At 43.8% G+C, this 14,836-nt stretch overlaps 1 protein-coding gene across 28 annotated transcripts in view; it reads right to left on the reverse strand.

Annotated features, from left to right (window-relative positions):
- Srgap2 (SLIT-ROBO Rho GTPase activating protein 2) overlaps positions 1-14,836 on the reverse strand; it is a 220,056-nt gene that overhangs the window by 121,371 nt on the left and 83,849 nt on the right. For 20 of the 28 annotated variants that reach the window (XR_013043236.1, XR_013043233.1, XR_013043235.1 and 17 more), the window contains one exon: positions 9,104-9,296. Coding sequence is in view for 11 of the 28 variants with exons in the window: in XM_042258095.2 (XP_042114029.1) it covers positions 9,104-9,296 (193 nt within the window). In the remaining 17 variants the exon portion in view is untranslated. Of the gene's footprint in view, positions 1-5,356; positions 5,581-9,103; positions 9,297-14,836 lie in introns of those variants that run through there. The other 8 variants (XR_013043245.1, XM_076547342.1, XM_076547349.1 and 5 more) reach the window with 5 other exon arrangements.

Here is a 14,836-nt window from a genome sequence, read left to right on the forward strand (position 1 = left end):
GTCTGTGCTGTGCAGCTGTCCGAATATGCTGTGGCAGGGAAGAGCATACATTTCTATCCACACAAGGAAGGCTAACGAAGTCAGAGGTGTACAAATGAGGGGGTACAAGGGGGAGGAAGGCAGGAAATCAATACACCATTGAAGCCGAGCCTTTCTTAACCATGCTTGCTTCCCTGGGTACCTCTCACTCTCTATTCAGAGCCCATTCAATAGTGCTTTGTGTTCTAAGGAAATCTGTCAGAGGCACTTCCACCTGTACATTGCAAAATCAGTCCCTTACAACTTCCTCCTCGTGCTGAATCCCCAAGACACTGCCTATAAATTCAAAGAATTTCAAGCATCAACAGAAACCTCCACCTCCACCCCTAGAACTCGGTTAGGAACATCTGTTGTTTACAAAGGTTCAGACTGAGAGCTGCCAGACTTGCTCTGCAGCCTCTGCTTTAACACTCGAGGCTGCCAGGAAGGATGTCTGAATTTCATGCAAGGATGCCCTGTTCCCGTCACTTAAGCAGAAACGGGCTAATACAGCTCAGTCAGTATTTTGCTGCTGAATATCGTCCTAATTTGTTAGATTCATTCTAATCCTGACTCCTTAGCCAGTGTACCAAATGTTGAGATGCAGACCTATCTCACTGATCCTTCCAGAAGTAAAACCCAAGAGGCAGTGAGTCGGTAAGTAGAAGAAACAGGAGGTAGCAGATTAACTATCCTGCTGCAATGAGAAATCCAAACCCTACTTTTTCTCAACCTCCTTAAATCCTTCATTCACACTGAGCCCTTCCCACATGATTCTGTATCGCCTCACAGTGTGATACTTCAGCACAGCACAGGACTAAGATATTAAAGTCTTTACTTCAATTAACATGGGACCAAATTTAATTGAGAACATAATTGTGCTATCTTTTACCTTTCTCTGACTGAACCAAGTGTGAGTCCCTTCCTGAATATTCCACTGTCCCTCCCTTCTCAGGAACTACTGGTACCTGCTTTAAATGGTATTCTATTTTTAGATTCGTGTGCCCGTGAGGATATGCACTATTATTCTCTTACAGCCTGCCTGACTTTCCCCAACCAACAATAAAAAAATAAAACTCTGTGTAGCAGAAACTGTCTTTTCTTCTTATCTTGGAAACCCTCCCACTTAACACAGCTCCCAACAAGAAGGCATGGCTTTTGTCTTTAAAAGAGAACTGGGTCAAAGACAATGCATTTAATTGGCTGTGAATTCTTAAGAATTAAAGATTCAGAGACAGAGCTACACACTGCTGCCTGGGTTTATTGCAGTACTTATGGGAGTAGAGACTCCTGCACTACAATTTCCCATCCCCTGTACTGTTGTCAAAGGGCATGCCTACTGCCTGGAAAGGGAAAGCTTGAGGTGTGACCCTGTAGTGTCAGATCCCGGAAGCACAGGAAGCTCTTGGAAGTCCAGCATACCCCCAGATGCTCTTAAAAGCAGGTGTGTCATTCCCTATCCCAGAAGGATGAGATGAAGCCACTTAAGTAGCAATGTGGCAGTTTTTGCTTGGCTTCCTGAGCCAGGAGCCCAGGAACCACATCTGTTGTTGCACTGGCCTGCTGGTCTCCATGGAAAGCCCTGCAGGACGTGGAACAGAACTGGTCATTGACGTCCTCAAGTCTCACTGCTTTACAGAAACCCCAACAGTTTCTTGCTATACTCTTCCAGTGGTGGTGGTGGTGGTGGTGGTGGTGGTGGTGGTGGTGGTGGTGGTGGTAATTCAAAGAGCTAATTTCTACTGAGTACCTACTAAGCGTAGGTGCTAGCCTAGTATTTCACATACAACATCCAATCCTAAGACCAACTCTTAAGGTATATATGACCACGCTTCATAGATGTGGAAACTGAGGCTTAAAGGGTATAATGACTAGCTCAAGGTCACACAGCTATAAGCAGAAGAGATCAGGTTTAGAGTTAAGTTTACCTGGTTCAAAGCTTTGGGGGTTTTGTTTTGTTTTCCTACTAAGTTGCAAAGCATCCCAAAAGGCATTCAACAGAATTCTTTTTCAGTCCCCAAACTGGTCAGCTACCCTGTCTTGCTGACACTCAAGCTGCCTTCTTGTGACTCCCATCCTCCTTTGTCCTGTGTGAGGAACCCTCCTAACACCCTTAACTGTCTTTTATTAGTTCTTTGAGTTTCATATGTGCTTTTTTCACTCCCTCAACTCTTCCCAGATCTATTCTATTCCTGTCCCTCTCTATCCAACTTTGGATCCAAAAAAAAGAGCAATTTGTGCTATTCTGCTCAAATATTCTTGGATGTATGGTCTTCCACTGGAACATGGTTGACGTACCAGGGGTACACTCAGAGAAAACTGACTTTCTCTCTCTCTCTCTCTCTCTCTCTCTCTCTCTCTCTCTCTCTCTCTCTCTCTCTCTCTCTCAGCAGCTAACAAGTGCCAACAGCGTCATGGCTAAGGGTGGGATTTGGGGTCCACTCCCATCTCCATGTTGGGTTTGGTCTGGCTGGGGCTTGCACAGGGCTTGTGCATGCTGACACACCGCTGTGAGTTCATCTGTGCGGCTGCGCAGTGTCCAGAAGACACTGTCTGCTTGCAGTCGTCCACTACTCTGGCTCGTCCACTCTTTTTATCCCTCTTCCCCAGTCACACCCCGAGCCCTGGAAGGAGGGAGTGCAGTATGTTTGTTCCATCCAGGACTGAGCGTTCTGCAGTCTCTTCCTCTCTTGCCAGTTGCCAACACCTCTCTGAAAAGGACCAGCCATCACCCAAAGTTCTACATGGAATGGGCCAGTGGAAAACATACCAAGGAATTGCTTGTTAATTTCTCAATAAAAAGAACTGGAGCCACAGGGAAGGGAAGCCAATCCGTGCTTAACACCAGATGCTGCTACATCTGGGCAAACTTTCCTGGGGAAACAAACAATTGCCAATGTGTCTAAAATGAATGAATGATGTGCTGGCCAAGGAGTTCTTCCTTCCAGCAACTTTGACTTTTCTACTGCTGCCCTCCTTAGGCCATCCCATACTCAAAGAGAATCTCTATTTTCTCTGGTTCTCCACCTTCTTTCTCACTTGCAGCCAGAGCTATAACATTCTCCATGGCCAGCTGATTCTGCTTTTCAACCCTCTGTCATCTTGTGAGAGTAGCAGACAATTTTGAACTTGTCTTTGAAGGAAGTCAACAGAAGGAAGGCAACTCCAGCACCTTCGCACGCACGCACGCACGCACGCACGCACGCACGCACGCACGCACGCACGCACGCACACGTGCACGCCAGGCCCAAGAACATGAACTCTACAGGAATCATTCTTAATTAACTGTGCACTTTCCCTGAAGGGACTGCTAAAGTTGACTATCTATCAGATTCTACTGTTTTATATTTCTTTGTGTTTGACTACTTTGCCTGCATGTATGTCTGTGTATCATATGTGAGCCTGATGCCCTCAGAGCATCAGATCCTATGGGACAGGAATTACAGAAGGTTGTAAGCGACCACGTAAGTGCTAGGAACTGAACCCAGGTCCTCTAGAAAAACAACCAGTGCTCTTAACTGCTGAGCCAACTCCCCAACTAGCCCTCTACCAGATTCATGAGATACTGAGGCCAGGCTCTCTTGTATCCTTCCTAAAAGTAACATAACTCATAGAAGCCAAATAGGTAGAATTACTTTCCATGTGTCCACCTTCAGATCCTGCTAATTTAATGTTAGCGAAAGTAAAATACTAGGGGTTTTGGTTTTTTTTTTTTGGGGGGGGGTGTCCTCAGTTATGGTCCCTTTAATTTCTTTGGGTCTAGAATATAATTTTAAAATGTCCAACAAATATTAAGGAGAAGGAAAAGATGGAGAAAAAAAGATGTTGACAACAGGTTATAAAATAGCATAAGGTCTATGTAAGGAACACAGTAGAATAGACAAGCATACTGTTTCTCTAAAACTCCACATGGGGTGGGGGTGGGGGATAAAACTACCTCAAAATAAAACAAAGACATTAGTTATTGAAAGTAGGAGATCAAAACCAAATGAGCTGAAAAGTAATTTACAGCAAGCCCATGTGAAAGAAGAGAAGAAAAGAAAAGCCAGCACATTATTAATTAGAACCCTTCAGAATCCTGGGGGGCAATATTAACACAAATTCCACTTAAAGAGACAATCAAAGGCTCAACAACAAATAGGAATACATTTATGCTCCTCAAAGAGCGAAAGAAAATGCAAAAGCATCTTCCATAAGAAGGCTTCCTACTGTCACATAATATTTTATCTCTGCTTTTAATCAAACCAGGCTGACAAAAATCAGGGCACAGTGGGGCCACACTACCTATCTTAAAGCAGAAGATGGGATGAAGGATCACTAGCATCTCTCTGTAGCATCTCTCACTGTCTGGGGCAGAGGAATGGAACCATCAGGTCGGATGTTGCACGAGTCAGGCTGCATGGCTTTAATGAGGTATCTGTGCTGAGCACGTGGGAAGGACAAAAGGTGAACAGACACAGCCAACAGAAAGCACAGCCATGGGGTGACAGGGTAATGGCTTCCAGGGGAAGACATTTTCCAAGAGAAGCTGAAAATAAGGATTTAGGCAACACTTGCTCCTAAATATGCTACTTAGAACTGTACCAAAATAATCATCCTAACCTAGGTTAGGATGAATGGCTGAAATGGAGCCAGAGTAGGAGGCAGGCCTGGAAAAGGGTGGGATGGATCCATGTGTCCTGTCTTCAGCCCTGGCCAACCTGCTCCGTCCCAAGTTGACTAAATTCCACATCCCGGAGCAGGCTCTATGCAGAGCTGCTGCTGGCAGCTGCTCTCCTGGCAGCACAGGCAGACGAATTCATGGCATTGCTGGGCCGACAGCTGCTGCAGCTCTGGGGGAAGTGACAAGTGCCTGCTGAGAATGAACTATTCTGGGACCAGTCACAGAGTCAGCAAAATTAGGCTACAGTTGGCTGGCTGAATGAAGATACAGTACACTTCCTACTCCAAAGTTTAGAGAACCAAAAAGTGCTTTCTCTGTCCCAGCTTGTTTGACTCAGGTGGTTCCTGCCTTCACTTTCTGCTCCATCTTTTCTGTTCCCAAGGGCACGACTTATATGCTGGCCCCTATTACCCTCCCCGCACTGGGCTACCATACCTCCCTCCTATGTCCTTTCATGTAGTCTTTCTAAAGCACAGACACAATTCAGTTCCGTGCTCAGAAACTGTCAGTGGCTCCTTTATCCTTACATAACAAAGCCCTAATCCAATCACCCAGTATTTATAAACCTCTGTAATCTTCTGGCTTATCAACTTTCCAGGTTTATTTAGTATTATAGTTATAATTCATATTGTTCAGAGAAGCAGGTAGCTCATCCACCAGCCATGTTTCTCTCACCTCTGGGCTGTTGGCAACACTAGTTTCTATCTAAATGCTTCCTTCCCCATCTCTTCCTTCTTCCCCAAGTTCTTGCATTCTCTTGAGTATACTGGGTATGTAGGAATACTACATAGCATTGGCAGTTCCAGTTTTCCATTCCTATCCATTGAACTTCAGCTCCAAAAGGTTCTTCCCTAGGCCTCCAACCAGAACAAATCACAAATGTTATGTGCATTATGTGTGGTCAAGGGGCATTGTTCTTTCACATACTTGTCCTCCACATACTATGACACGTAGGCAATGGCACAAACACTGTCCCTCAACATCTCTCCCCTTCTCTAGTGATAGAAACTCTCCTTTCTAGGTCACCCAAGTTAATAAATATATCTTCTAGTTTCCCTTACAACGCAGCATAATCATGGGACTAAGTTCTGTCCAGCTGGATAATGAGTTAAAGCCATGTATGTGCCACTTCCAGACTATACCTTTAAAGAATAAAGACATGTAACCCTCGTGCCATGCTGCTTTTCCCAACTGATGAAATGGGACATGGTAGCAGTGAGTTACTTCAGGCCATACAGCAGTGGACACATTCTAGGGGTGGGATAAGGAGCCTGACACTGTCCTGAGCGGCTAACAGACTACTACCTACAGAAAAATCGACACCCATCTTGTAGATGCTATTATTACTTACGGTCTACTATGGCAGCCACACCTGTCTTAACCAAACCAGTCATTCCTAAAATGCCTTTTATGTATTCCTCACTGCCCCCCCCCCAAAGAAAAGGAAGAAGAAAGAAAAGGCAGGAGCACAGCTGTTTCTACAGCAATGCTTATAGTACACAGACGTCTGAGCACTTGGCTATCTTCTGTAACACAGAAATGAGGAGGAAATGGGAAAAGGGAGGTTCCGTCACTGGTGTTCTACTGAGAAGGAGAGGCCTCATCACTGCATTCATGAGACAAGGCAGAAGCGAGCCATGTGGACTCTTCAGATGCTCACTGGACTAAAGAAAGTAGAGCATAGCTTTAATTGTGGAAAAGAGAAGAAAATGAGAGAAAAGGTACAAAAGGCTAAATACACTAAATGAAATGTAATTTAGAATTTCATATATACATTTATAAGAACAAAACCCATTTTTCCAAGTAAAACTAGAAGGCTCTCAACTATCTGATTTTTGCTGACATTTTTAGGAATAAAACAGTCTGAACGCAGGATGTTGCCTGGAGCTCTTGTTCAGTTTTTCTCCATCTTATCCTTATTAAGTGCATTTGTTCATATAACTCATCTCTTCTTGTAGTAAGCTGTACCATGAGAAAGTGCTATTATGTGACCATTTTTAACCAATAAAAACGAGCAATTCACATGTTCCATCCTGAGAGAAGAAAGCTTTTGTTTTCAGGCTCTTTTTAAAAAAGGTGTGTGTGTGTGTGTGTGTGTGTGTGTGTGTGTGTGTGTGTGTGTGTGTGTGTGTGTGTGTGTGTGTGTGTTGGGAATGAATACAGTACCTATAGAGGCCAGAAGAGGGCAATAGACTGCTGGAGCTACAGATGGTTGTGAGCTGCCTGATGTGGGTCTAGGAAAGCAACTTGGTGTCTCTCAAGAGCAGCAAACACTCTAAACCACTGAGCTGTCCCTTCAGCCTTTGAACTCATCTTACTCTGTTTTGTTTCTCTCAGAATGCCTTGAGCCCAAAATTGTTAGTAAGAAACTGCTGACACTACTTAGGTCAAGCTCTCCTGGAAACATTTCTAGCTCCCTGAGACACAGTATCCTCTCACCTTTTACCTGCCTCAGAAGACTGACTCCTTCTCTCATTCTTTTTAGATACTTGCCCTTTTTCTAGCAGGAATGTTTACTACCTCCCAACACTAGGAGGTCTTCTAAGCCTTAGGTTTTTCCTCTTGGTTCCTATTTCCTCTTCTATATTTACAATATTGTTTACACTAAAGATTTTAATAGGTATCCCCACTCAAAGCCACTTAGCTCAGCAGTACCACATCTCAACTTGTGTACCTAAAATCTTTACGATGCCTCAAACTCAACTGCTCAAAGTAGAGTCACTATTTAAAGCACCTGTTTCCTCCATGCCTTCATGTTCTAAAGGACACCACAATTCTTCTGGTTGCCAGGCTAGAGACACCAGGTCACCTCTAACCATTGAGATTCTTTTTATCCAATCAGTTATCCAATCCTGTTTAATTTCTCAAATACGTCTTGAATAGTGCTATTGCATAGGCTGAAAGACTCACCAAAGGCTTGTGTGGTAAAGGCTTATTTACTGCTGTGGTCCTACTGGACAGCAGCAGACCCTTTAGGAGGTAGGACCTAGTAATAGGAGGTTAGGACATTCGGAGACTGTCTTTGATGGACTCCTAGGCCCATCCTCTCTCTGTTTCCTGATCATCATGAAGGAACAGGCCTGCCTCCTCATCCCCATGCCACATAACACCACAGGCCCCCCAAAAATTAGATCAAACAACCATGGACTTAGAACCTTTAGAACCATGAGGTAAACAAACAAACAAACAAACAAACAAACAAAAACCACTTTCCTCCTTACAGCTTATTTATCTTAATTATCTGGCCATAGTAACAGAAAGCTGACTAACACCCCTACTGCTCTTTTTTATATAATAATCCAATTCTACATGCACTACCCACAAAACTTAACATCCTTCTCTTGGATTAAAAAACATTATATAGTTTTGCCCATACTTGGGTCTGTCTCAACACAGTATCTTCAAAGGCTTATTACCATGGGACATGTCGAATGTGAACTTCTATGCTTCCTATCAAAGCATTATCCTTTGGGACACATTCTACTTACTTAACCTTGTTTTTCACTGTTTTTAAAAATATCCGTTCTCTCCTATCTCTATTAAAGCCCCTTTCCTATATAGTTTGCATGGCTCCTTTCCTTGGTAACCAAGCATTTCAAAGCTTATCTTATTCCCATAGGAACCAGAACAGAGCACAGTACCTAGTGGGCATTAAAAGGAGCTAGCAACTGGATTACTACTTAGGATAAGATAAGACAGGAATAAGCTGGAATAAATCAAGCACAAAGTCATGGTCAGAGGAGAGTAGAAATGGCCCCCTTTTCTAGGTCCTTGCATCACCTGAACTACACCTCGACCGTATCACTCCAACTTCAAATTACCAGACTGCCATTTGTCCACTGCCCATCTCCTCCTTCTAATTAAAAGGCTCCATGGAAAGGGAATGCTTACTCTCTGCCATATCTCAAGGTGCTATGAAGGAGTTCAAGGGATGTGCAATGGATATTAGTTGGAAGAATGTTCAACTATCTTCCCTTTGGGGCTAGCTAGGAAGACAAAGGGAATTAGCTGGAGTGGGAGGGAGCAGGAGAGGGTAGTATAATGGTATGGTGGTAGTAGAAGTATATATAATTGAAATACATTACATACACGTATAAGTGTCATATTAAACCTATTATTAGCCATATATGCTGATAGACACACACACACACACACACACACACACACACACACACCCCTTAGACCACTGGTTAACATACAAGAAAGGCTATAAAATTCATTAGCTTGGCTCGCCATATATTCTGATCTCTCTTAGATAAAGAACTGCCCATTAAGACTGATGTGGAAAAGGAAGAGTTCTCGAGGGCTTTCAACAACTTTGAAGCTGCAGACTCGAGAAGCAACCTGAATCTAAGTTTTGCCTCCCTGTACCTCAGACCTCACTCTCAAAGTTTCTAAAAGCAATTGCCATGAAGTCCCTACTTAAATTGCTGGTCCTTGGTGCTTCGTGTCTTGGCTAGAAAGCGCTCGGCTAGCTTCTCCAGGTTTCGAGAGTAGTCCATTTCAATCTCAGCCTTCTTTCGGAAGAAATCTTGCAGGTCCTGCAACAGCTGCACCCGGAGCTCACACTGCTGGTCTAGGCATTTCATCTGCTCTGTGAGCTGTGCCCGGATCTCTGCAAGAAAACAAAAAAGTGTGGTCAGACAGACAGCTCTAAATATACACTGCACACACAGGTACTTACCTCCCTTTCATTCACTTGTTCCCTATACCCTGGGATATCAAAGCCCTTAATAAAATAGCCTACAATTGAAACTGGCCATATGATATGTGCTACTTCCAAAAACCTCCAACTCCTTTTGGACCACTGAGAACCATTTGTAATCAAGAATCTGTTCAATTCGTTAGAGTAAGTTGTATTAATATTCAAAGCTAAATATTTATAAAGTAATTTACTATTTCTAACACCATCCAGAATTTGGGTTCTTTTCTGGCAAGGAGCCCAAATGAATAATCAGATGAATCATGTTACCCCCATTTCAAAGACTGAATACTGAGTCTTAAAGAAGACAAACTATTAAATCCCAGTAAGCTGGGATTCAAAGCCAGACAAATAACTATTTTTAACACTTTTCCTTGTATTTTTTCAGTATCTTTATGAAGCAGGGTAAGGATCGTTGTACTTTCACGGAGGTAGAAAGATGCCTTTTCAAGGTCAAACGGCAGCAACCAAGAACAAAACATGTAGCATGACATCTAGAAAATCACACTCGAGGTCAACTGGTTTCCCAGTTTCCACTATTACAGAATGTAAATCTTCAAGAAGCTATCTTTGGAGGTGGAGGAGTAGCAAAACAATAATAGTGAGTGACTTAGGAAGAGAACTTTTTTACTGGGATCTCACTTGCTCTGTCCTCACAGAGGCCTGATGGCCTCTGCTCTGTCCGAGGTAGAATTATGTCCGGTTACACCCCTGCTTGGAAGATTCCCTACCTGGTCCTTGCACACGGCTAGCAACACAATCACTGTGGAACCACAGCAATGGCAGCTTCAGCTGCAACTGGATCTGTCTTGAACGCACTACATGCTTTACTGATAAGAGGTTTGGCATTCACAGCAAATAGCCTGCCAACACTGGGCTGCTTTCCGGCCCAGAGTAGGCCCACAGGGTATGTCCAGCTTACACCCAGTTCCCCATTAGCATCAAAACAGAACAACTGTTCTCAGCCCTTTTCTCTACCAGCACACTCACCTCCAAGTGTGACTCCAACCTGAGGCTGAAATACCTATGCATGCCTCAAACTCATTCCCCACAGCACTGGCAGATGGGGAAGGAGAGGAGTAAGTTTTCACCCGAGCTCTCGATGAAATGTGGGGATAAGGGCCACGATGCTGACAACTTCGCAACCACTCCTTTCTTAAAGCAATGAGGTCTGACAGAGCTGCCCTGGGTTTGCCTTAGAGGACCTGACGTCCAAAATCTATCCCCGTCTTTATTGCCACGGTTTCTGCAGGTATCAGGACATGACAGACACAGCAGGTCCTTTGCAAGTGACCCTAGGGAATCTCTAAGAGCAATCTTCGTCCTTATCTCGAGTCAGCCCAGCAGTAACCCAACCTGAACTGAAACTGAGCACTTCGGGATTGTTTCCAGCAAGCAGAATGCTTCACAGAAAAGCTGCTGCCTACCTTACCGCTCATCAAAGCTCTCTTGTTCTTGTATTCTGGAGTCTGATTACAAGGGGCGTAGGGCTGTGGGTGTGTAAGAGATCGACAGAGGTCATGTCAGGAATCTGGTTCTTGGGGAGATTTCTGGGTCTCTTAAGGGTAAAAGCCCTTGTTATGATCATTCATTCCTTGAGGCATCTGCCTCTTTGTACATATTCATGAAAAGCTAGCAATAACTTGCTAGTAGACAGGAAGACTGTGGGTAGAGATCATTCATGGGTCATCAATATTACACAAAACCTGCCCATTAAATAGGAATCATCTCTTAGGTAAAATGGCTGTCCAGGTGCCTAATCAGGGACAAAGGTGCAAAGGGAGATGAAGGCACACTGAGGCTATCAAGTCCCTCTGAGTCACATCTAACTCACTTAAGACTATACCTCAATAATCTCCTAGCCAGAGATGCAGAAAGAAAATTCTAGACTGTTCTAGGGTCTATAGACAAAGCCCCATGATAGGAATGTAATTCAAGTAGGCTGTTCTGAAACTGTCCTATCCATGAAATAAGGGGCCACCTGTGGGATATGGTAATGTGTCTTAGAAGTTCCCGTGCACTTCCAAACAGCATGAGATTCCATGCTGACTTCTCAGGAGTGAGGAGTATAGCATGAGCTGTGTCCCTTCTTGCACCCTCTTCTTGATCCTGCAGAAAAGGGCGTGTGTTTTCTGAACACATTATATGGATACCCACACGCACACTACAGCTCACTTAATTCCCATTACTACCTTCTAAGATATTTATTTCAGATGAGAAAAACTGAACGTTTATTAAGTTATAAGCCAAGGGCCATACCAACAGTGCTAATAGGGCTTGTGGTGGTTCATGCTTGATGGAATCTCTCTAGTATCGCCTCTGAGAGTAACCTACATTAGGTTAATTTAGGTTGGAAGATTCCTGGACTGAGGATGCCACCATTCCACGAGCTGAGGTCTTGAACTGAATACTGTGAGAAAACGAGCCAAGCAGTCACTGCTCTCTTCTGACTGCAGGCCTAACTGAGCAGCTCCTTCAAACTCCTGCTACCTCCACTTCCCTTCCACAAAGGACTGACTGCTCCTCCAACGGGGAGCCAGAATAAACCCTTCCTCCTTTAAATGGCTTGTCACATGCTTTATCCCAGAAGCAGGAAAGGCAACTAAGACGGGGCTAAAGCTAACTTAACATTTGTTTATCTGACTTGTCAGAGCAGTGAGAAGTCGACACTCCATGGACAGATTTCTGGGTAAATTGGTGACCATGGACTTTTAATCTCGGGGACTTTGACTTTGTCTTCCTGCTGAAGAATGATTCAGGGTCCCAGGATCAAGTTTAGGTTAGGACACTGATTTACAAGTTAGCCCATATTTTGACTAATCCACAACCAGGCTGGATCCCTTCCCTATATCCTAAATCTGTTCTCCATGGAAGTTTCAAAGTCCTTCTTTTCTCTTGTGAGCCCATCCTAAGGTATTCAATAAGTACAAAGGATAGGGAAGGGGAGAAAATGATATCCCCACCCCAACCACCTGTCACTGGTTTGTGATATGGCACCCCTCCCCTACAATGTGCCTAGAAGGAAGTCTCTCCTTTGTTATCATTCCCAGAACAGTGAAGAAGAACCCCAACCACCTGTCCCTGGTTTGTGATATGGCACCCCTCCCCTACAACATGCCTAGAAGGAAGTCTCTCCTTTGTTATCATTCCCAGAACAGTGAAGAAGGCAGTAAGAAGGATTCTAGTCCACTGCTCCAGGACAGAATGGCTGTTCTGTGGAGAGTAGAATGTACTGCTGCTGTTGTTACAACAAACAGTGGTCCTCAACAAGGCAGCTGGGCCAGCCTCTGTCCATGCACACACAGGGAAAGAAACAATAGGTACTGATTGTCAGCACACTTGGGCCATGTGCCCAGGCTGGAGACCCCGCCATACCCTGGCTGACCACAAGGCAGAAAGAAAAAGGGGCGATTTATAAAACCACAGGGAATTTCTCAAAAGCTCTCTGTGTGCTCATGTGAGTATGCATGTGGACTTGTGAACACACTCAAAGACACACTATTCACATCATGTTCTACCACACCAAATCAAGAAGACGTCACGAGTCTCTTTCAGAGTTGGCAGCGAAGTTCTAGGAGATGATGGGCCCTTATAGCTTCTTTCACTAGAATTATGGGAAGAAGCCCAGCTCTACTTTACAAAAGCAGCTGTCTCTGAGCTATGACTGCTTCCCTGGTTATCCATAAAGTGCCACAGCACTAAGGTCACCATGAACGAGCTGTGTGCAGGGAGGAATGCCACAAGTGATCTTCTCTGGGCACCCGAGTCTTTTGGGTTTTGCTTTGAATATTCTTTACTATATAACAAACCAAGAAGTAAATTCCAATGTTAAGATGTTAAGAGTTAAATGTAACCAAGACAGAAAGAAATCTAACTGTAAATCTTAAGAAAAATTCAATGTCCATTGACTATTTTATACCACATTTTAAAATGATACAAGAAAAAAAAAAAAAACTTGCTTCTCTTGCAGGACCAAAGTTTTTAAACAAGTTTCCTAATACTCAAGAGTGGCCTTTGCTATTTCATTCATTGATTCAAGTCAAAATTTAACTTTGCTGTTTTGCTTTTGCAAAATTTTGTGAGTTTATGAAAATACACCAAATTACTTTAAAGATGTGAATTTTATAGTATGTGAACTCTCTCTCTCTCTCTCTCTCTCTCTCTCTCTCTCTCTCTCACACACACACACACATACACACACACACACACACACACACACACACACACACACACACACACTCCACCAAATGTGTTCTGTTGAGTACCATTCTGCCAACTAACAGGCAGGGAAATGGCCCCAGACACCATAAAGAATCCTTGGTTTCTATTTCTCTACTTTTAGGGTTAAATCAGTTCTGCACTGATTATTATTAAAGCAGTGTGTCTGGGCAGCAGGCTCAGCCATGACATTAAACTCCACCGGCTAGCACACCACTATTCTACTATTTTCAGAGGACGTCAGATCAAAACATGGCAATGAATGCCTTATGTTCAAATTCAGGATCAGCAGACATAACCAACAGAGTTTCCCCTGGGCAGTTCTATCTTCTTGTCTGTGCCTGGTTACATCTGAGACACTACTAACTACACGGCTTAGGAGTTAGCAGGAGATTTTTATCTTACTTAGAAGAGATGCTGCTGCCAGGTTTCAATAAGGGTATCATTGGAAGACACTTGATCATTTAGCCAAAATAGTCAAAGCCCTGCCTCACTCTAAATGATAATACCTTCCAGTGCAGATGAAACAGTCCTCTGGAAACTGTCCTCATTTCAGAGAACACCTGGTGAATTCATCGAAGTTCAGATGGGGATTGTGTTCCCTATTGCTTCAATCCTAGGATAAGAGCTCATTCTTTTGCCTTCCAAAATCCATCTCCATAATCTAGAACTTTCTCTAATTCAGTATACCACATATTTAAAGAGAAAACTGGAGTAGGAAGGCAGGTCAGAAAAAAGAGATACATTCTTTTAGGAAAGTCACACAGGTATATCCTTCCCTTTTTAGTGTGCTGGCATCTTGGAGACAGGTGCTGTGATTCCCACAGGCTCTGTTGCCAACATGAAATGTAATATTAGACCACGTTTCCCAGTGAAACCTAGCCTGACTGCCAGTCCTCACAAAATCTACCTCACCTTCTTCTAGTCCTTTCACAAACATATGATGTCACCTCAGCCACCTCAAGAATACTGATTCACAGTACCTTCCAGAAAGTGTTGTGTGGGAATACAATCGAGGCTTTATCAGCCCCCCCCCCATTATTTCTTACCAAGATTTCTGATCCCAACAGTAATCAGTTCCTCTCCAAGCTGATCCCCAGGAAGCAAAGCTGGATGCCCCGCCAAGTCATGCTCATTTACCCTGCTCATTTGCCTTTCTACAAACTTCCTAATTCCAGGGCTCTTAAAAATCCTGGCTGGACAGAAGTGAAAACCAAAGCCCGGAGAAGTGAGGG

The sequence above is a fragment of the Peromyscus maniculatus genome, chromosome 11, assembly GCF_049852395.1.
Source record: "Peromyscus maniculatus bairdii isolate BWxNUB_F1_BW_parent chromosome 11, HU_Pman_BW_mat_3.1, whole genome shotgun sequence".
Lineage (NCBI taxonomy): Eukaryota > Metazoa > Chordata > Mammalia > Rodentia > Cricetidae > Peromyscus > Peromyscus maniculatus.